The 22,097-nt window shown below is 40.1% G+C and overlaps 2 protein-coding genes and 1 long non-coding RNA gene across 3 annotated transcripts in view; 1 reads left to right on the plus strand and 2 right to left on the minus strand.

Moving 5' to 3' along the window:
- The window catches only part of STX8 (syntaxin 8), a 273,652-nt gene that overhangs the window by 68,280 nt on the left and 183,275 nt on the right, over positions 1–22,097 (plus strand). Inside the window, 2 exon segments of the mRNA XM_079134369.1 lie at positions 333–338; positions 341–424. Coding sequence (XP_078990495.1) covers positions 333–338; positions 341–424 — 90 coding nt within the window.
- The window catches only part of LOC306657902, a 77,858-nt gene that overhangs the window by 23,391 nt on the left and 32,370 nt on the right, over positions 1–22,097 (minus strand). The window lies entirely within an intron of this gene.
- On the minus strand, positions 13,362–14,285 carry LOC306657018 (lysM and putative peptidoglycan-binding domain-containing protein 1-like). The gene is given in 2 exon segments (XM_079132678.1): positions 13,362–14,078; positions 14,081–14,285. Coding segments are annotated over 2 exon segments (690 nt in total). The 5' UTR covers positions 14,159–14,285; the 3' UTR covers positions 13,362–13,466.

Consider the following 22,097-nt stretch of genomic DNA (forward strand, 5'->3'; position numbering starts at 1 on the left):
TTTTCCCTTCCTAAAATTCTTTTGTGTATTTCCCATCTATATCCTTTGCTCATTTAAAAAATTGGGACTTAAGTCTTTTTATTATTGATTTATAGATGCCCTTTTAAGTACCAGAAAGTTTGTATAATCAAATTTTATTTTTCATATTTAAAATTTTAATTCTTCTGAAAATAATTTTGATATAGGTATAATATACTTATTTAATTTTTTGTTTCTATGCTAATTATTCTATCCTTTATATCATATATTAGTTGTATTACATGCCTGAGTATATTTATGGACTTTAAATTTCTTTGGTTTTTAGATAGTTAATTGTTTTTCTCTTTCTTCAGAACAGGATGCGGCCTGATGCCCCTTTCCTCTATTATAAGTCGCCCAAAAACAAATGGGACAGGAATTGGGAATGAATTGGATGAACAAAATGGTAAGAACTATGTTTGAGATTTATCACGTTTGCCATTTGGTATAAATATTATAGGCTTAAAATATTGTTGAGAGTTTTAAAAATATATAACATAAAGTGGTTTCATATCAATGGATTGTTAAGGATTAATGCAATGAGGGTGGTTTGTGACTGATTTGGACTGTAGTTATAAAAATACTATGTAAGGAATATGATTTCAAAAATATATATTTCTCAGTCACTGTTTATTTTATTATGATTTTGTCCAGGGGGTTACTAGTGATTTAACCCAGAGTCAGTTTACCACTGAGCTACATCCCCAGCCCTTTTTTATTTTGAGACAGGGTCTCACTAAGTTACTTAGGATCTCACTAAGTTTCTGAGGCTAGCCTTCTACTTGTGATCCTCCCATCTCAGCCTCCCAAGCTTTTGGGATTACAGGCATGACTCAGTAGCTGCTTTTAAAAATACTTGTTTTATGATCCATTTTGTCCCAAGAGCTTTTGTTTTCATATGGCAATGACATGAAATTGCTCAGTGCTTGGTACACTCTGATTTAAGACTTAATAGGCTGTGTGGACCTCACATTATCTACACCACCAGTCAAATTTGGGCTTCTTTGACTATACATACCAGGTTGCAGGGCAAAAGAACTGTTAAAGGATCTTTGTCAAGATTTGATGTGACACATGTGGTTTGAGAAAGATTAACTTGAAAACGATGGCAGACTGGATTGGGAGACACAGAGCTTTGAGACATGGATGGTACCTGAAAAACTCTTGCTTGAGCTGTATAGTGTGAGGAGATATTATGGTTTGGATACAAGGTGTCCCTCAAAAGCGCCTGTGTCAATGCAGGAAAGTTTGGAGGTGAAATGATCAGGTTGTGAGAGCTGTAACCCACTCAGTCCATCCTAGTTAGAATGGACTGGGTGGTGCCTTGTGACTGGGGAAGATGGATCACTGGAGGCATGCCTTGGAAGGGTTCTTCTTCCCTGTTGTTGTGTCCTCCATTCCCCACTTCCTGGCCACCATGAGGATGAGCAGTTCTTTCAGTTCTTTCCACCATGCCCTTCTGCCATGATGTGCTGCCTCACCTTGGGCTCAGAGCAACGAACTTGGTCTGCCATGGACTAAACCTCTAAAACTGTCAGCCAAAAATAAACTTTTCCTCCTTTAAGTTATTCTTGTCAGATATTTGATCGTAGTGACACAAAGCTGACTAAAATGGGATGAGAGCCTGAATCAGAGTTGTAGCAGCAGGAATGGAGAAGAAAGGATGGATGCAAGGGACTGACAGTGCTTTTACTGTGACTGACAAAGGGAAATTGAGAGGAGTCATCTTGAGTGAAGAGCATAAGACCAGTTTGGACATGTACAATCAGAGATGCCAGTGAGAGGTCCAAATGGAGATGTCGAGTTGGTAGTTGGAGACATGGTACCAGAGCTCAGGGAGAGAACAGGAAAAAGAAAAAGTGGGAGAAACGTAGCATAGAGATGGTACATGAAAACAATAGTGGGTGAGGTTCTAGTGAAGAACCTTCATTTACAAAAGCCTCCCTGCTGTGTGGTAAGCACTGACATCGATGTCATTTCATTTATTTTCCTCAATATCAGGAAGGCAATATTATCCTTATTTGTTAAGAAACAAAACTCAGAGCAGCTGAGAGACCTCAGAATGCCACATCATTTACAAGTGACAGGATTGAAATACTGACTCAGGGTTTCTGATTCTGTTGTGACTGACTTTTCTGTTACAACAGTCTCCTTTCGAGGAAGATGAAGTAGGGAGAAAAAATACAAGGAAAAAGGTTCTGAGAACTTAGCTTTTGGTGATGGTACCATGACAGAATGGCTTCCAGAGAAAGTCACCATGATGTATAAGCCAGCTCTGAAGTCCTGGTAATGACTTCAAAAGTCTCCCTGTGAAGGGAAGCCTACATTTGTCAAAATTATGTAATGGGCACTTCCTTTCTTGTTCCTAGGAAGAATGAGTTCATTTGTTCCCAAAGTATTATTCCATTTGTCTATCACATCCATTTGTTATCTATCACATATTGATTATTAAAGCAAATGGAGAAACACTGCATAATCTTAATAGTGGTTTTTCATAGTTTCAACACAGAGAGGAAAACAATTTGGTCCTTTTCCTGATGCTGCTAACATCACCATATATGCAGTTTATGTTTTTGCATATAATTCATTTGTTGGTGAGTTCCTTAGTTGAAATTGTATTAGTAAGAAAATAAGCTTTATAGAAAAATCTGTCAGGGTGAAGATATAGCTAAGTGGTAAGAGCTCTTGCCTAGCAGTGGTGAGGCCTTGGGTTTGATCCCCAGAACCATTAAAAAAAAAGGAAGGAAAGAAGATATGCCTATTTGGTGTAAAATTGTTCCTTATCCCAAAGAAATTTAGCCTATTCAGTGGGTCTGACTACAAAAGACTCTGGCCCCAAACTGGCGAAGCATGCCCATCCTGTGATGTGTGTGGATAGGCCACAATATCTATGGATAGGTTGTTAAGAAAAGGTGTATAATTCAGTGGCGGCGATCTTACCAACTTCCCAGGTGAAATCACATATTTTTCCAGCACAAGCAATCATACCAGCACAACTTTATATTGCTTTTACTTTAGTGGTTATCACACTTTGCTTCAAATTAGAATCCCCCAGGGAGCTTTTTAAAACTTGCAAAGCCTGGACTTCGTTAGTTTTCTATTGCTGCTGTAACAAAGTTAGTGGCTTAAGATAACACCAACCTAGCTTACTGCTCCATAGGTCACAAATCTGTCATGGACCTCACTCGGTTAAAACCAAGATGTTGGCAATGCCACATTCCTTTCTGGACACTCTAGGAGAGAATTCATTTCTTGTCTTTTCCAGTTTCTAGAGGCTACCCACGTTCCTTGGCTCATGACCCCTTGCTCCATCTTCAAAGTCAACAATAGTAGCTTGAGTTCTTCTCATATTGCATCACTTCTTCTGCTAATGCTGCCTCCCTGTTGCACTTTCAAGGACCCTTCTGATTATGTGGGGCCCACCCAGATAATTCAGTGTGATCTCTCCACTCACAGGTCAGTTGATTAGCAACCTTAACCTGCAGTGTGGATGCCCCTTTGCCATGTGACCTTACATATTCATAGGTTTCAGGGACAAAGATGTGCACATCTTTTGGGAGCCATTATTCTGTCTCCCACCAGTACTTTATACCAAGTCGATTAGAATCTTCAGGACTGGGGCCCAAGCATTAGTACTTTTCAGAGCTCCTCAGATTGATTTCAGCGTGTTGCCAAGCTGGAGAACCAGTGGCCTTGCTGAATGTGCTGAGAATATATCTAGCACTGTCTTCCTCTGCATCTCCCCAATCCCCGTCTCCATTTGAGACCTGAGTGGATACATGTGTATATAGACAAACATGAGGTATTTTTCCCTTAGCTGCCAACATAAGCTGGGTTTTCTCTGTGGTGGCCTCCCAGGAAGACGACAGTTAAGCTGGTGGTTTTCTAATGTGCATATTTTCTCCTCAGAGATAGGGCAGAGTCAGCCATTTTCTCTCACAGGAACTGAGGGAGAGACTCTCTGAGGATAAAAAATTATATCCCTGTCAGGACAACAGTCAGCCTCTATTCGTTTTGTTAAAGTGAACAAAGGCCATTATATCCATAGGTGGTAAGTGTAGAATTGCAGCCCCATCTGGATCTTTATTATGATCTGAGTGTGTCATAAGTCAGGGGCACTGGAGAAGGATACCACTTTTGTTGTAAATATCTCCATATGATTTACCGAACTACTGAATTATTCTTTTGGTTTTCATTAAATGAGAGAAACAATAGGCTGGGATAATGGCCAGCCAGGCCATTTTGGAATCAAGTATCAAAACCTTACTAACAAAATCATTGTACTTAGAACATAACCACAAAACCAAAGGGTCAAATTATCTTCAATTTAGAAATTCAGTTTTCAGTCTTCTCCTAGAGAGTTAGAGAGCCTGACCCACACCAGTCATTACCCTGTTCATTTGCCAGTGACGGCCTAATGAGGAAGAGGATTAGCAGTGAAGTGAAAATCCCAGTGCTGGGCACTCAAAGGTACACTGGTTATGGGGGATGGTAGGAGGGAGGGGCGCTGAGCCACTGTGATCCCCTCATGGAACCATTGAGTTTGTGCTCTTCGGCTCAAGGTGAACTGTGAGAATGGGTGGGCACAAGGGTTGTGACAGACCATCCAGAAACTGTTCCAAAACCAAGAGCTATGGTACTTGTTTATTGGGAAATTCTTTACAGTTCATGCTCAAGAAGACAGACTTTTTAAAGAGATGAAAGCAAGAAAATAAATGGGGTTGACTTGACCAAAGTCAATGCTCTGAGAACTAATTTTGGCATTGGCCCAACCTCAACAGCAGCACCACACAGAACTGTAGAGACACAATTCTGAGGGTAAAATGCACAGGAAGCACATCTCTCCCAGCATGCATAGGGTCTTCATTATTCTCTCAGTTGCTAAGATATCCCCAGTTGGCCAGTCCTTCTGATGTTTCTCTGTCAGTCTGTGACCACGTCCTTGCTTTCTGCAAGAATAAGATGTTCCAGGCTCACCCTTTTCAGACATGTCCTAATCTTGGAATCAGCTTTCTTCAAGAATCCCTGGCTCCTTTCACTGGGAAATGGTGTGAAGAAACCAGAATTTCTGTGTAGATTTGCCCATTGCCACAGGGGTGTCCTTGCTTTTTAAGCCCTTTGTCATTATATTATTATGATTTTTTTTTTTTAAGTACTGGAGATTGAACCCAAGGGTGCTTTACCACTGAGCTACAGTCCCCAACCCTCACCTTTAATTTTTTTTTTTTTTTTTTTTTTTTTTGAGAAAGGATCTTGCTGCATTGCTCAGGCTGGCCTCAAACTTGCAGTCTTCCTGCCTTGGCTCTCTGAGTCCCTGGGATTACAGGCATGTGCCACCATACCCAGCTCTCTCTCTTGTGTGTGTGAGAGAGGGAGAGAGAGAAAGACAGACAGACAGAGAGAGAGAGACACACACACACACACATACACACTCTGAGTGTCACTGTGTTGCCTGGGCTAATGTCAAACTCTTGGGCCCCAAGCAATCTTCCTGCCTCAGCCTCTTGAATAGCTGGGTACTGTGACAAATACTTGAGAAAAAATCTTAAAAGAGGAAAGATTATTTTGGCCCATGGTTTCAGAGGTTTCAGTCCATGGTTGGCTGACTCCCAAGGCAAAAACATCATAATGGAAGAGCATAGTAGAAGAAAACTGCATAGTCATGACAGCCACAATTCAGAAAAAGAAGAGAGAGGAAGGTGCCAGAGAAAAGATGTAGTCCCCAAGAGCATGCCCCAGTGACTTCCTTCCTCCAACCATGTCCCACCTGCTTACAGGTGGATCATATGATTTAATACGCTGCTAAGATTATAGCCCTTATGATCCAATTGTGTCCTAACAACCCCACCTCTGGACATTGCTGCTTTGGGGACAAAGCCTTCAACACATGCAACTTATAGGACATTCCAGACCCCAAAGGATAACATTCCTGCCCCTGCTGGATCTCACACACATGCGCGCGCGCACACACACGTATACATATATATATCACCAATACTAGGATTGAGACCAGTTTTTCCTTTGAAAGAGCAAAAAAAATGGCTCTTCTCCTTAACACAAAATGATCTGATTTTACACATATAGCAGTGAGTTGCCATTCATTGATTAGTTGAATTTTCATGTTAAAAATGGAGAAAAATAATGTAGTAGGCTGTATAATGAGCTTCCCAAAGACATCCACATCTTGATCCTCGGAATCTGTGAGTATTATCTTGTATGGCAAAAGGGACTTTGCAGTTGTGTAAAGGTAAGGTTACCGAAATGAGGAGATTATCCCAGATTATCCAGGTGAGCCCTAAATGCAATCACAGATGTCCTTATAAAAAAGGTGTTGTAGGGTGCTTGCCTAGCATATGCAAAGTCTTGTTATTTGGTCCCTAGCACCTGCAAAAGAACAGAAACAAAAACAAAACACTGAGGGAGAGTTGGAGGTTTGACATGGAATAATAAAACAATGCAATCACTGAAGAAGGACACTACCCTCCTGGATTTGAAGATAGAGGAAGGAGTCACAAGCCAGGATAACAGGAATAAAGCTCTAGAAGCCAGAAAAGGTCAGAAAATGGATTTTTCCCTAAGCCCCTGAAGGGACACCTTGATTTCAGTCCAATGAAACTGGTTTCAGATTTGTTTCTAGAACTATAAGGGAGTCAGTGTGTATTGCTTTGAACTGCTAAATTTGGGATACTTTGTTACAGCAGGAATAAGAAAGTAATTGTGGTAATCCCAATGTCCTTTTGTCAGTTGTCAGTGAATTCAGATTAACCAACCTTCTGCTAAAAAATGTATTTGGAATTACCATGTGTCTCTAGCTCTCTTAGCTCTTAAGGCGATTTCTTTAAAGCTAACTTCACAAGAGGAGGCTTACATTGCTAGTACCCAAGTCAGCCTCTGTCCCAAGTCTCTCAATCTGTTTGCTTAGCTCTTTGATGACAGAATTAGTCTTGCATGGGAAAATTTTATGTGGGCAGTTTGGTGAAGGATCCTTTGTGTATTATCCAATATCAGAATCTCCAAAGCATGTTAGGCAAGCGTATTTTAGGTCATATGGAGAGAAACATCTAACATTTTAATAGTTGTGTATTTTATTGTACGTTAAAAATGACTAGCATTTAAAACCTATGGATTTTACAGCCTTATAAAATTTCCCTACTCAGTTAACTTGTATAATCCAGAAAAATAATAGTGAATTGATATAAAGAAAAGCATTAAGCATATTTGGTACAAAAGAAATATCAACATGGCAAAAAATTCTGAAGGTGGTATTTCAAGTGTTGAAGTTTGGGAAACATGGCTATAGGAAGATTCTTTTTTGTTAAAATCTAGGTTGCTATAGAGCCTTTGCTTCCGTTTTGGCCCTGTCCTGGTACAGTGACTTGTGATTTAATTCACACAGCTTTCCACTGGCCCTCCTGCTGCTGGGACCACGTGTTAGTTGATTGGAGGGTTAAGAGGATCTGCTGAAATGATGCCTTCATAGCCCTGGTTGCTTACTATGTATTTGATGAATTGAATTAGAAAAAAATATATGTGTGTAAAGAGGTGACTGTAGCAGAGGTGATGTTATCTAATGCTGCTTGCCCAGAACTTGAGTATGTTTACTTTTGAAGGAAGCAAGACCATTAGGAACTGCTTTCTTTAAATTAAATATAAATGAATTTGAAGTGGAGGGAGCTCCTGTTTCTGCTTGTCAGGTGGAATGTGAGGAGGGAAACATCCCACCTGATCCACTCCTCAGAGCTTTAGCCAAAGATAGGCCATCATGATAACTTCTCATTGTCCTAGACACATTATGAGTCAAGCAGGCATTTATGTATTGTCCTGGCTCAAGAACCCAACCTTCCCCTTTTCAAATTTGGGATATGGAAAAATATGATTGCAGGTGAGGAAATGGTTTTCTCTAAGTGGCTATGCTGGTCTGATTTCGGGTTTCCTTTAATGAGATTCATTCAGTACTCCTGGGATTAATGGAGTCTGCTTTTCATTCATAAATAAATTTGCCAGTTGTTTAGTCTCAGAGAATCTTGGACTGGAAAGGAGTTTATGAGGCCATTCCCTTGCCCTACCCCCTGCCATCTTGCCTTGAAGAACTTCCACCTAGTCATCTCTGACCTGTCATCTATTCTTTCTTCTAAGATCTTCCCAGAAGTCATCGTAAATTCTCTTGATGTGTGAAATCAGCAGAAGCAGTGGCAGTTCACCTTTCTTCTGTCCACATTTGTCCATGTGTGAACATTTTACTGAATAACTATCCTTTGTCTAGATTTAATAAACTTGTTCCCTTGCTGATAAGAAAAGACCTTATTCTAGTAAGCTTTTTTTTTCTAGATCCAAAGTAAAGTTTTTTTTTCTTTCTTAGCACATTCTCACATTCATTAAGCAGATTCCTGAGTGCCTGTTAAGTGCTAAGCACTGGACTAGAACCCACATCAACAGTTGTGGCAAAAAAACATGGATCCCTCCCTCATGGGATTTTTTGGTCTCAGGAGGGAGGCAGTTGAGACAGACACTGCATAGATATGTGGTTGGTGGTTAGATTGTGGTAAGTAACAGAGAGTTACTAGAGCATATAACAGGAGAACCTGGCATGGTTTGAGGGTGAGGAAAGCCTTCCCTGGGGAAATGATATTTGAGTGGACATTTAAAAGTATAAACCAGGGTGCTGGAGGTGGAGTTCAGTGGTGGAGCTTGTGCTTATTGGCATGCACAAGGCACAGGTGTGATCCCCAGCACTGCAACATAAATGAATAAATAATAAACAGGAGTTATCGATATGAAAAGTGAAGGGCAGTCCATCTCAAACAAAGGGAACAGCATATGCAAAGGCTCTTGTTTGCAAAGGAGCATACATGGTCAGGAAAGCTGGGAGAATGCCAGTCAGTATACCAGAATGCAGAGAGCAGGGAGAGGAGATGGGGAGGGCGAGTCTGCCTACGGGGGGAGTCAAGGCTAAGGGCTCAGGGCTCAGGGCATAGGTGTGGCCATCGACCTGTTTCATATGATAAGTCCAGTGATTTCAGTTATGTGAAATTACTTGATTTGCTAATTAATTCTGTGATTTTGTCCATATGAGTTACTTAAAGGAGACATATAATTCTCCAATACATATAATTTATGTATTATGCATTTTAAAAGCATCTGTTAGTTGGCTAACATGCCTGAGATGATCAATTTATAAAGAATAAAAGTTTGTCTTGACTTAGTTTTGGAGGTTCCAGTCCAGTCCTTTGGCTTTGGGCCTGTAGCGAGGAAGCACATCATGATGGGAGCATATGGTACAACAAAAGCACTTACCTCACAATCTATGGAGCAAAAAGAGAAAAAGGAAGGGACTGAGTTCCCATATTCCCTTTGGGGACATGCACTGAATGACCTAAGAACCTCTGCTTAGGCTCCACCTCTTAAAGTCTCTACCACCTCCACATACTGCCATTCTGAGGGACAGTCAAGATCCAAACCATAACATCATCTTTTTGTTGTTGATTGTCTTATTAAATTACAAAGGGATCAGGGAATTATTTTCTGTATGCTACCATTTCTTTTGAATTTGTTCATATCTCTTCTCAGGCTTAGTAACGACTTTAACTTCATATAGCTAACTCCATGTGTGACTGAAGAGAATGTATATCTCTAGTATGAGGGAGCTAGGGTTTTATAACATTTATTAGATCAGGCTTATTAATTATTATGACAGGCTTATTAATTATATGTCTTTACTACCTCCGTTTCTGTCAGTTCCTGAAAAAGATGTGCTAAAATCTCCTTCAGTGTTTGTGAATGTAGCAGTTTATCCATGTAATTGGTCCCATTTTTTTGTTTTATAAATTTGAAGGAAAGGTTACTAGATTTTTAAGTATATGTATTAGGGATATGTAAAGATTGTTGTGTATGTGTACACAGTTATTTTTGTTGGTCAAATCTCTTTGTTCATTATATAAATACCTTTAATACCTTCCATTTTTAGGTGTCTTCATCTGATATCACTCTATAGACTTTCTTTTGGTTACTTGTACTTAGTAACCAGTTCTCAAGTTTGTGGTTTAGGACCTTTATGTTCTTAAAAATTATTGAGAACTCCTAAGAGCTTTTGTTTGTGTGGGTTATATCTTTTGAGGCTTATTGCATTTGAGGTTGAAAGAAATTATTTATTTTTATTAGTTAGATAGAAATTATTATATTTATTTGTTTTTAAATAATAGGCCATTACATGTTAATATAAATAATTTCATGAAAAATAGCTATATTTTTCAAAACAAAAAATTAGAGGAGTCACATTGTTTTATATTTTTTTCAGACATCTCATGTCTGGTTTAATAAAAGACAGCTGGATTCTTGTATCTGTTTCTGTATTCAATCTATTGCAATATGTCATTTTGGATGATGCAGACAAAATACATATCACACAGATATGTAGTTGAAAAAAGGAATATTTTAATAACCTTTCCAGATATTATAATTTTTCTTCTTTAATACTATACCAAAATTTAACAAGTAGTAGTTTCTTAAGGGTTCGTTGCAGTGTGGAATCTGAAACCATACCAATTCATTTTTTGTACCTGATGTTTGGATGAGGGGAGAGGGACCATTACATTCTGTTGGTCTGTCTCACTTTGAATGTGTGTTTTATCCATGCGTGATTTTGTAATATCATGCATTGATCATTTGGAAAATACTGATTCAACAGTTTAAACAGATCTTCCAAATGTTGACACATTTCATTATACAATATTTCAAAAATCACATTTAATATAAGCACTGATCTCATCAGGAAAGTCTTTAAGTATTGAGAAGCTTTCAAGCTTGTGGTGGCAGATACAAGTTTTCCAAGATTCTAATTTCCACTTGAAAACTCAAATTTTATTAGCACCAACCAACACTGTTAGTCTTTTGCTTTTGAAGTGACATGCTTACTTTGCTCATTTTCAAGAAATTGCCTGCCAAATAACTAAGCTTTTTAGCTTTCCAAATGTCGTTGCTGATGTCTTCTCTTCCATCTTTTTTGTCTGTTGTGTCTTAAAAATAAAAATCACAATGTCATCATTTTCATGGGGTTTCTGGGAAAGGGCAGAAGTCAGTAAAATAATTTATTCAACCTTACATCTCTAACCAGAAGTGTATTATCCAGATCTCTTGTTTTTCTTTCATAGTGCCCCTGACTTGCCTTACAGATTGTTCCTTTCTTGATCTTGTTGAGAATTTTAAACATTTAAAACTCTCTCTGATTGTTATATAAAGTTCTTTGAGATTAACTTTCCCCTTCATTACTTTTACGTCATTTCTCTTATGGTGATTTTTGTGTTTTGTAATTTTTTGTGTGTGAATTTATCTTTCTGTATTTTGTGTATTATATCCCCTGCATTAATTATTTTCTGTAGAAGATTCTACAGTGGGTCCTCGATCATAGAATAATCTCTGTGTTCTTGTGCTGTGACTACTACTACTATCATCTTATGGGGACCACTGGTTGCAGATAAGTTTTAATATTAGTTTCTTGGCTCTGATGAGAATTTGATTTCTTAGCTTCATAGAGCACTGGTCATGACAATTAGTTTTTTTTTTTTTTTTCTGAATATCTCTACAGGTTTGCAAGTTATATATTCTATTTCTCTTGTTTTATTGAACCCCACACCTTTTCATCTAGATAAGTAGGTTGAGAGACTCTGTCGGGATAAGTTAGATTATGCTGTCATAAGAAATAAACAGCTCCCAAATATAAGTGGCTTAAAACAAAAAAACTTTTAAATATCTAAATATATTTCCATTGTGGTTCAGTGGTGGACTTAAGATCTCTGTTTTATAGAACAGGTACCATTTCAAACATTTCTGGGCACTGTACCAGAAAGTAAGAGACTTCCAGGGGTCTTGTCCCTGCTGTTAAACGCTCAGGCCTAGAAGTGACAAGTCAATTTCATTCCCACCTCAGTGCTCACAACTAATTGGGAGCCCCATCCAACCACCAGGAGATATAATCTTACCTAAGGTTTGGATGGGGGAAGAGTTACTGAATATTCTTGTTGAATGGCATGAGCAAATATCACAGTGGTAATATTTTTGAGTTGAGATTTAAACTGCCTCTGATATTTACTAACCGTGTACCTTGTCAGTGTTTCTATAACCTTAACTTTTCTCCTCTGTAAAGTAAGAATACATAGAACCTATTTTATACTGATATGAATATGAAAGAGGTTAGTATGTGTGATGCCCACATTGTAAGCACTCTGAAGGTAGTTTTTTTATTACTTTGTTTGCAGTATAGATTTTTGGTTAAAATGGTAGACTGAGCTAGTCAGTGACCCTCCCCACTTCCTTTTCCAAACATGGATCAAAAGAGAAAACTTACAACCTATTTAGTTTAAAGGTCTTAATTTTTTTTATTTTTTATTTTTATTTTTTGCACAGGGCTCAGTGTTTAATCTCTCCAGTTTCTTATACCTTAGGATCATCACAGAGGAAAGGAGGTATATAAACACCACTTGTCTCACCTTTCACCATTTCCAAACATGAGACTGAGGCATATTTCCAGTATTATTGAGGTTCCCTTGCCTATTTTTTCTTTTTAAGAAACAAACAACAAACTGTACTGCAGACCAGTGCTACGGATTGCAAATAAATACGCAATAAGGAGCAAGGCATACACAGACAGGCTTTAGTGGGGAGGGGGTGTAACAAAGAGACTCCCACAACTGTCCTTCTCACATCCCAAGGCAATGTATGTTCCATCCCTTAGCCCCACTGCAGGCTGAGCAGAGACAGGTTAGAAGGGTGAACTGGAAGAATGGAGAATTCAGGTTCCGACATTGCTGCTTTTTCTTAGAGTTTTTAGGGAACTGGTTTGTCAGACTGAACCCAAATCCTTCCCCTTGAGACTAGGGAAAAGACTTGGCACAGTCCACTTGGCACAGTACATCTTCCATGATGATACTAGATCATGATTCCCCTGTCCTTGATAACATGCTTGGGTAAGAAGGTAGGGAAGCTGAGGGACCAGCTCAGTGTTTCTGGGTTCCCCTCACCCCAGTGCTCTAGAAATCCCACTTTTCAGCTAACAGTGGGAAAGAGTTAGATACAGCAAATAAATATTACTTCAATATAGCACCAAATAAATTAAGTAACACAGTTGGAGATGGGGAAGAAGTTGAAGGGAAGTCTCTGTTTCTCTGCTCTAAGGCCAGAGAGTGGTGAAAGGGATAGGAAAGGTAGCAGGGATATAAAAAGAACCTTCTGAATCTAAAGGAAAAACTCTAGATTCAGCCCTAAAACTGGGGAGGGGTCTAGGCCCCATCTCCTACTCTGGCCAGATAAATGCCCCAGGCCAAGGAATTCTTGTATACAAGGAGGCTGGAGTTGAGGGAGTCAGGCTGGGAAGCCATGTCCTTGAGCCTCACCTCAGGCTCCTCTCCCCCTCACGATGCTTCTTCAACATCATGCTCCTCTCAGTACTGGGAACATCAGAGTTTGAAGATTTCATCCTCCTGGTCCCGCAGCGTCTGGGTCCGAGAGGTCGGGGTCAGCGGCACAGGACCTAGGACTGCTCGTTGCTGCGTCCGAGGGGAGCTCTGATGGAGATGTGCATCTTCCCCAGGTACCCTGCTTTCCCCTTTTCTCAGTTTTTGGGCAGCAGCCTTCTTTGACAGGCTGATCTGTGAATCAAGCTTCTTAAGGAAATCAGAGGCAGAGAGGTCATGGATGGGAGTGAGATGTTCCTGGCCAGGTTTGGGGAGAACGTCACCATTGGCACATCCTGATTCTATCTCTTGTTTCTTCCTCTCAGCTGTATGTGGCCGAACTTCATCCTTACTTGGGTCTACCTCTTCCTCTCCATCATTCTCTTCCTCAGAATCCAAACCATTGAACAGGTCTCTGGGCTCTCTCAGGATGGGGAAGTAGAGAGTTTTCTTCAGGAAAATGGAGTCATTAGTATAAAGGCGGTTTGCACGCTTAATCTGTTCCATCGTCACTCCGTATTTGAGTGCTAATCCAGCCAAGGTGTCTCCAGGTTTCAACTGATGCTCCAGGCGTCTTTCCCTCACCGGGGAGCAGGCTGATTGTACCAGGCTTCCAGGCTTCCGTAAGAAAGAGCCCGGCTCCCTTGAAGCAGCCCTGACCCTCCCAAGGGGGGCTGTCTAGAGGGAGAAGCCATCTCCTCACCCTGACAGCTGGGGTTGCAAATGAGTGAGGCCCAGTTAAGTGACCGGAAGTGTCAGCCCAACTCAGGAAATGAATATTCAAGGAATTCTTTTCCCCTTCTTTCCTAAGTCTCCCCGCTTATCCCGGCACTATGCCCGCCTCCCTCCCCTCCCCGCTTCTCCTCCCTCCAACTCCCTTACCCACCAATCCGGCGCCCCCACATTCCGGCTCCGCCCCGTCCTGGGGTTCATCTGCTAAGGTCTAAAGGTCTTAATTGACTTTAATTCACGGTTCTAGAATTGGGCAGCCCTCTTAACCAGAATAAAATGAAAGAACTCTGGGGCTACAGTGTAGTCAGGCAGCATTTAGGGATAGAAAACTGGGAGTGAGCATAGTTGGTTTGCCTTGTTTGAATTGATTGACTGCCTATGAGTGACTGAAGTTCAGATACTGTAACTAACCCACATTTGTTACATGAATAATTCCTAACAAGTCAGTTTCATTTAGTAAGAATAATTCCATGTTGTTTGGTCTGTTGGGTCAAGTACAGGAGCTTAGCCCAAATCAATGGCCTCCTACAAATTTTATTTAACACATAAAAATGCATTTTTAAAAACTGTTTTCAAATACCTAGCTGAGCTTGAGAACAACAAAGGAAGTTCTCCAGGTACCAGAAATGACGCTGCTAATCCATGCCAGTGACTAGATGGGAGCCTTGTGGCCCCCAGAGGTAATGGAGCCCATCATGGACCTTAGAGCCTAGTGTTTCCATACTCATGCAGGGATGAGATTGAGGTTTGGTTCCTATGCCTTGCAAGCAGCTGGAAGTGAGCTTTGCAGAGAAAGCTAGAAGCTGGGAAATGGCAGTTTTATGGCAAAACTAATTTCCCCCTTCCCCACTCAAGATGGGATACTTGGACCACCCACCTTGGGCCACAACATTTTTAACATGCATACCTAAGTTTATATTTTTCAAACAAAGTCTAAAGCATATATCTCTGAATAAATCAAGCTTAGAATTCTTAAACCTCCTTTTCAACTCCTCATCTTTCATGTTTTAAACCAAAGCCCCCCTTTTTTTCTGTAGTGATATTTTATTTAGATTTACTGACATTTTACTGACTTCTGTTATAATTGCTGTATCCCTTCTATTCCTAAACTCTTCTAATGGGCTTTTTTTTTTCTTCTTCTTTTTTTCTTTTTCTTTTTTTGGTGGTGGTACTAGGAATTGAACCCAAGGGTGCCATTCCACTGAGCTACATCCCTAGCCCTTTTTATTTTAAGACAGGCTCTCACTAAGTTGTTCAGACTTTGAACTTGCAGTCCTGCTGCCTCAGCTTCCTGAGTTGTTGGGATTACAGGCATTACTACCACACGTAGCTGGATTTTTTTTTTTTTTTTTAAATTTGGGGAAACTATAGTTTTAAACACCAAGAAGCTTTAATATAATGATTGCTTTTTTCCCTGGAAATATGTTTTTAAGGTGGTACACACTTCTAAAACTTTGATTGATACTAGTTAGAACCAATCTATGTATGTTATTTCTGTTTTTGTTTTTTTTTTTTTTCTTTTTTGGTACTTAGGATTGAACCCAGGGGTGCTTAACCACTGAGCCATGTCCCCAGCCCTTTATATATATTTTATTAAAATATATATGTTTATATATGTATATATACAAATATATATATATATATTATTTAGAGACAGGATCTCACTAAATTGCTAAGTGCCTCGCTAAGTTGCTGAGGCTGGCTTTGAACTCATGATCCTCCTACCTCAGCCTCCTAAGCCACTGGGATTACAAACGTGCACCACCATCCCCAGCTTGTTTTCTTGAGGTGAGTTTTGGTTTGTTAATCTCTGTCTTTCTCTTTCATGCCGTTATGGGCTGAATTAGGTTCCCCTTCAAAACTCATATGGTGAAGTTCTTCAGAATGTGACTGCATTTGGAGAGGTTAAAATGAGCCCATTAGGGTGGGCTCTAATCCAGTATGACTAGTGTCTTTTAAAAGAAGAGATTATGACTCAGATACATAGAGGAAATACTATGTGAAAATAAAGGGAGACGACAAACCACTGAGAGAGGCTTCAGAGGAAACCATCCCTGCTGACATCTTGGACTTCTAGACTCTAGAATTAGGAGAAAATGCAGGTTGTTGAAACCACCCAGTCTAGTGCTTTGTTATGGCAGCCCTTTGCAAACTAATACACATACCATGGGCTTTCCCTTACGTATCTGCTAATTCTTTATCAACTGTTGATGTTTTTGAGTTAAGAGCTACTTTTGTTTAATAGGAAGGTCGCTGGGATAGGCCTTCATTGTATTGGTGCAGGTTTATTTATCCAACAGTCTGCTTTCTTGACTGCAAGGACAGGCTGTGTGCCCTGTAAGTGGGTTTCCCTTCAGGTCTGTGGTTAAATGGGAGAGAGTAGCAGCCGACTCATGAGCCTTTGCTGTCACTCTCACCACCATATTAGTAAAGTAAGGAGGACTTTCACCTTGGGGTGATATGATGTCTTTTATATATTTTACTCCTGTGTCTATCCCTGAGTCTCTTCTTTGACTCATTTCATATCCTGGACACCAAAACCACAGACACTCTTTCCAGAGAGAGCTGTTCAAGGGCTCCAGCTGGGAGCAAATCTTGCAGACTGCAGCCCCCACAGGGCAGGGCTCAGGGCAGCTGGGCTCAGCTGTTTAGTAGACAACTCTTTGCTCAGAGGCCCTGACATCTGCCTTACAGCCACTTCTTTGTAGGCCATTCTGTGACTGCTAGTAGCCATTGACTACAACCTTGGCACCTTTCCAGTGCTCTATTGGGAGAAAGGGCTCCTCTCTGTAGCTTCATGTATTTCAATGTATTTTGCACCCCTCAAACCCACCCCCCACTAGTTTTGGTTGATCTTTTTAATACCATCTCAACTCCTCTTCTTTAAGTCAGTGAACCTTCAAATGACTTATTCATTGATAGTACTACTTTTGTTGTCAGTGCCATGGTGGATTCATTCTCATTAAAAAAAAAAAAAATTCTCACTGCTATTTTTTTTCTTTGTATTTTTTAATTTTAATTAAAAATCATAAATTTACATAGGGCAATATTGTTTGATTCATTCTGTTATTTTTTCCCTTCCCCCCACCCCTCCCACCCCTCTTTTCCCTCTATACAGTCCTTCCTTCCTCCATTCTTACCACCCTCCTTATCCCTAACCCTAAACCTAACCCTAACCGTAACGCTAACCCCTCATACCCCCCCCTTATATGTCCTCATCTGCTTATCAGTGAGATCATTCGTCTTTTAGTTTTTTGAGATTGGCTTATCTCACTAAGCATGATGTCCTCCAATTTCATCCATTTGCCTGCAAATGCCATAATTTTATCATTCTTCATGGCAGAGTAATATTCCATTGTATATATATGCCACGGTTTCTTTATCCATTCATCAACTGAAGGGCATCTAGGTTGGTTCCACAATCTGGCTATAGTGAATTGAGCAGCTATGAACATTGATGTGGCTGTATTTCTGTAGTATGCTGATTTTAAGTCCTTTGGGTATAGGCGAAGGAGTGGGATAGCTGGGTCAAATGGTGGTTCCATTCCAAGCTTTCTGAGGAATCTCCACACTGCTTTCCAGAGTGGCTGCACTAATTTGCAACTCCACCAGCAATGTATGAGTGTACCTTTTCCCCCACATCCTCACCAACACCTATTGTTGCTTGTGTTCTTGATAATCGCCATTCTAATTGGGGTGAGATGAAATCTTAGGGTAGTTTTGATTTGCATTTCTCTTATTACTAGAGATGTTGAACATTTTTTCATATATCTGTTGATTGCTTGTACATCTTCTTCTGTGAAGTGTCTGTTCATTTCCTTAGCCCATTTGTTGATTGGATTATTTGTATTCTTGGTGTACTACTATTTTATTGTGCTCTTGGGAAGGAAGGAGGCAACCATGTATGCTTACTCCATGGTCTTGAGCTCAAAGTCTCTTACATTTTTTACAAGGTCCCAGTAGCTATAGAAATTGCTCCTCTGAAACAGTTGGTGTTCTGGAGGCTTCAGAAAAATAATTATTTAATATGGTCTATGAAAGGTGTTCCTAGAGCCCCTGTAATTTTAATGGCACCACCAGGTTCTCACCTGATGTACTCAGAGATGAGAGTCCCTAAAGATAATATAGTTAGAGATAGGGAAGAAGGCAGTTATTATCTTTGCACTTTTGGCATTAAGTACTTGGTAAGAGTGCAATCTGTCCTTTTTCAGAACATTTACTATTCATTTATAGGAAGGGGCTAGTTTATAGTATCGGGTTGATGAGAGAGCAAAGAAGAGAGTAGGTCATTTCAGCAGTTGTCTGACACCAGTTGGGAAATCTAACAATTTCTGACACTGCTGAAAGTTAGCATCAGACTCCAGAGGCTTAAGGGCTCATTCCACAAGATACCAGCTATCAGTACTCTGACTGGCTATGAATTCAGGGATTCCCACAACCCTCCTTCAGGATGTGATAATTCACTAGAGCAATTCACAGAACTCAGGAAAGTGCAGTGCTTATAATTACAGTGTGGTTATAATGGATACAGCTCAAGAAGAGCCAAATGGAAGCAGTACATAGGGCAGGATGAGCAGTGGGGCAGAGCCTCCAGGGCTGGGTAGGTGCATCATCCCTGTCACATACTGAAATGTTCACTGACCCAGATGCAACCAGAACATTGTTCAGGGGTTTTTATGGAGGCTTCGTTACATAGGCTTGATTGATTAAGTCATTGATCACTTGATTGATCTCTATCTCCAGCCTCCTTCTTCCTGGAGGTTGGGGTGGGCCTGAAAGTTTCAACCTTCTAATCGTTCCTATGGCCAGTCCTTCCCACAAAATTATCCAAGGGCCTACCATGAGTTACCTCTTTAGTGTAATTCCAAAAGAACTCATTATAAATAATAAAAGGCACCCCTGTGAAGGATTTTTGAAGCTCTTGCCAGGATCCTGGGGTAAAGACTATATATATTTTATTATACCCATAAGAAAGAATTTAGATTCTGTGATTCTGTTGACAACACTGTGTTTGTCACATGGCTTTGGTGCTAGCTTTAGCTCTGATGAGGAATTGGGTTTGATCTACTTTTTAGTCACAAGGACTCCTTTTGCCTTTTCTGGTCTAGTGCCTCCTTTGCTGGTTTCTTCTAGGCCCATATGTTGGTCTTAACCCTGGTCGGGTACCAGTCTGGGAGGCCATCTTATTAGAGAGAAGCAAGGGTTTTCCAGAGGAAAACTTGTCAAGGGAACTTGTCATGGGAAACTTATCAACTTGTCATGGGAACACTTGTCAAGGAAAAGGACATTTATTCTCGGGTCCTGGTACAGCCAGTGAAGGTGACTCATTAGGCTTCTTTTCCCCTGGGCTTTGCCACAGTTCCTATTTGACCTTCAGGAGGGAGGCTACCACAGACCCGTCCAGCTGTAGCAGCTGAATTGGAGAATGCTCTTCAAAATAGCAAGCCAAAAAGAAAGGCCAAAGAGAATCTCAAAGGAATAGTCAGAGTGATCACAGATGCAGAAAGCAGTTCATTGTGGAAGCTCCACCTCTTGCCACTCTGGCCCAAGAATAATGTTTTTCCTCTTCCTCAGTACCAGTTGCAGGAAGGGGAAACCTGGAGCTCTTCTGGAGTCTATGTTGAGTACCCCCTAGGCCACACCCAGGTTTGATGATTTCCCAGAAGGAAAAAGAACCTACCAGGATGAGTTGCTTTTAGGATTTAAGATTATAATCGATGTGAGATATGTATATAGAGATGTACATATTTCCCTTAGGAACAGTGGTTCAGTACTTGCTAATTCAGTGTTTGTGAAGACTTTTAGAACATAACTTCTACAAATGACAAGAATCAACTTGCTATACTCATGGTTATTATTTATCACAGAAAAAGGACACAATACTAAATCAGTGAAGGGAAAAGCCTCATGAGCAAAGTCCAGGAGAAACCTGATGTAAACTTCCAAGAGTCCTCTTACAGGGAAGTCACAGAGTACACTTAATTCCCTCCAAAATAAGTTGTGACAACTACTGAAGGCAAATCTTAGCTCTTTAATAGTACCATCTAGAATATTTGTAGGCCATCACCATCATTGAAATGAAGACCTTTGGTTGAACTTGGCTTCTCTTTAGACTTCTCAGAGAATGTACTTTCAAAATTAGAAGTTGTTCAGCACAAGGGGTGGTAAAAAAGACTGAAGAACTTTGGTAATAAAAACCAAAGCCACAGGAAGGAAGTAGTCAGGTTAGAACCAAGTGCTTAAGCAGGGAAAGACAGCATAAGAAAGGAACTGAAGTTGCTGAGTAGTAGTTTGAATTGATTTAGAATCCTTCAAGGAGCTTGAGCCAGAAGGTAATGTGGTCTTGATGGTTTACTTTAGGGAAAGACACTGTGTTCTCTTTCTTTCCATCTGGATCATCCTGCCAGAAGAGGCAACTCAGAGAAAACATTTTGAATGCAGTGATAAGGGCTCTTTATTTTGTTATTGTTTTAACCATTTCAAAGAGTAGTTTGGAAACCAGATTTATATCAAAGGTGAGAGGTTTGTGTTAACCAATTTGGTTAGTTTGAAATATTGAAGGGTTTATTATGTACCAGAAAGTCAACAACTAGTCATTTAGAATATGTGTATAAGAAGGCTTTGACATGTTTCAGTGATAATTGTGTATCTATGAATAAATGAACTTAGGGAGGCTCCCAATTTTTTTCTGTGTCCCTTGGGTCCTTTGCGTATGATAATTTCAGGAGCAAGGAGTGACCTCACTTCTGCTTCTAGACTCACTCCTAACTCATGTAGGGCTCGAGCTGCTAAAGTCATTCTAGGCTTTGGCCATTTCTAGGGTTGAAAGTAAAGGAAAACACTCATTTTACCATTTTTATTTGTCATTCAATTGAAGAGCACAGGAGTAGCTGGTTTTGTTTCACTGTTTTAAAAATAATACATTCTCCTTGTCAGGAATGAGCAGAGTATAGGAAGAAGTAAGTCTTTTTGTTTATGGAAGATGTGTTTTGAGTTTGGTGTTGAAGGAGTGGTGTGAAATATAAATTAAGGAGGTGAGCCAATGTTTTTTCATCTTCTATCACATATGTACATGTAACCTGACTAATATCACTAAACTGTAGTTGGGCCTCAGTTTTCCATTTGAAGGATGAGAGAGTGATATGATTCATCTTCAAGATTATATGGGAGAGTGTGTGTGTGAGAGAGAGAGAGACTGTGTGTGTGAGACAAATCTTAGATTTGGATGGGGATACATCTAATCATTTAGGAATTTGTGATCCACTAAAGTGGGTTAGGAGTACTCTGCTCAAGGGAGATTGATGACTGACCAGGTAGGTACCCCAACTGTCTCAGTAAAAGTTCTGTTGTATTCCTGTATTTGCTTGAAACAACGCAAAACTTAGGCTGAGCTACCCAACCTTCTTCTAGTTTGGATTTTAAAGACCTTTGGTGAATAGGTCATGTAGAGCCTGCTCTATGTGGTAGCAAGATAATTATAAAGTTATAAATTATAAAAATATAAAAATAATTTTGTTCAGCCATCTTGCCAACATGAGCCACTTACCTTTAAAGTACCTTTCTTTTTCTTACCCAAGCATTGAGTCAGGGATTGGATTCTCTGTGGGGAGCAAATTCTAGAGAGAATTTGGTGTGCAGGATGTTTGGGGAGTGCCTATGGGGCTCATCATACAGAGGCTGATAGTTGAAGGCAGTCTGCCAACAGTACTCCCAGTGACTCGGGCCTTCCTTGAAGTGGAACTAGGTGGTGCATTTTCATGTTTACCACACACAGGATATTTATCTGCCAGTATTAAGCATTTGAAAACTGTAGGTAAAGAGTAAGAAATCAACCAGGTCAGATGTTGTAAGAGTTCCCTAGAATGCAAGTCTTTGAAGATGGTGCCCACACTTAAGATTTTT

This window comes from Sciurus vulgaris (genome assembly GCF_902686455.1).
Source record: "Sciurus vulgaris genome assembly, chromosome: 3".
In the NCBI taxonomy this organism is placed as follows: domain Eukaryota; kingdom Metazoa; phylum Chordata; class Mammalia; order Rodentia; family Sciuridae; genus Sciurus; species Sciurus vulgaris.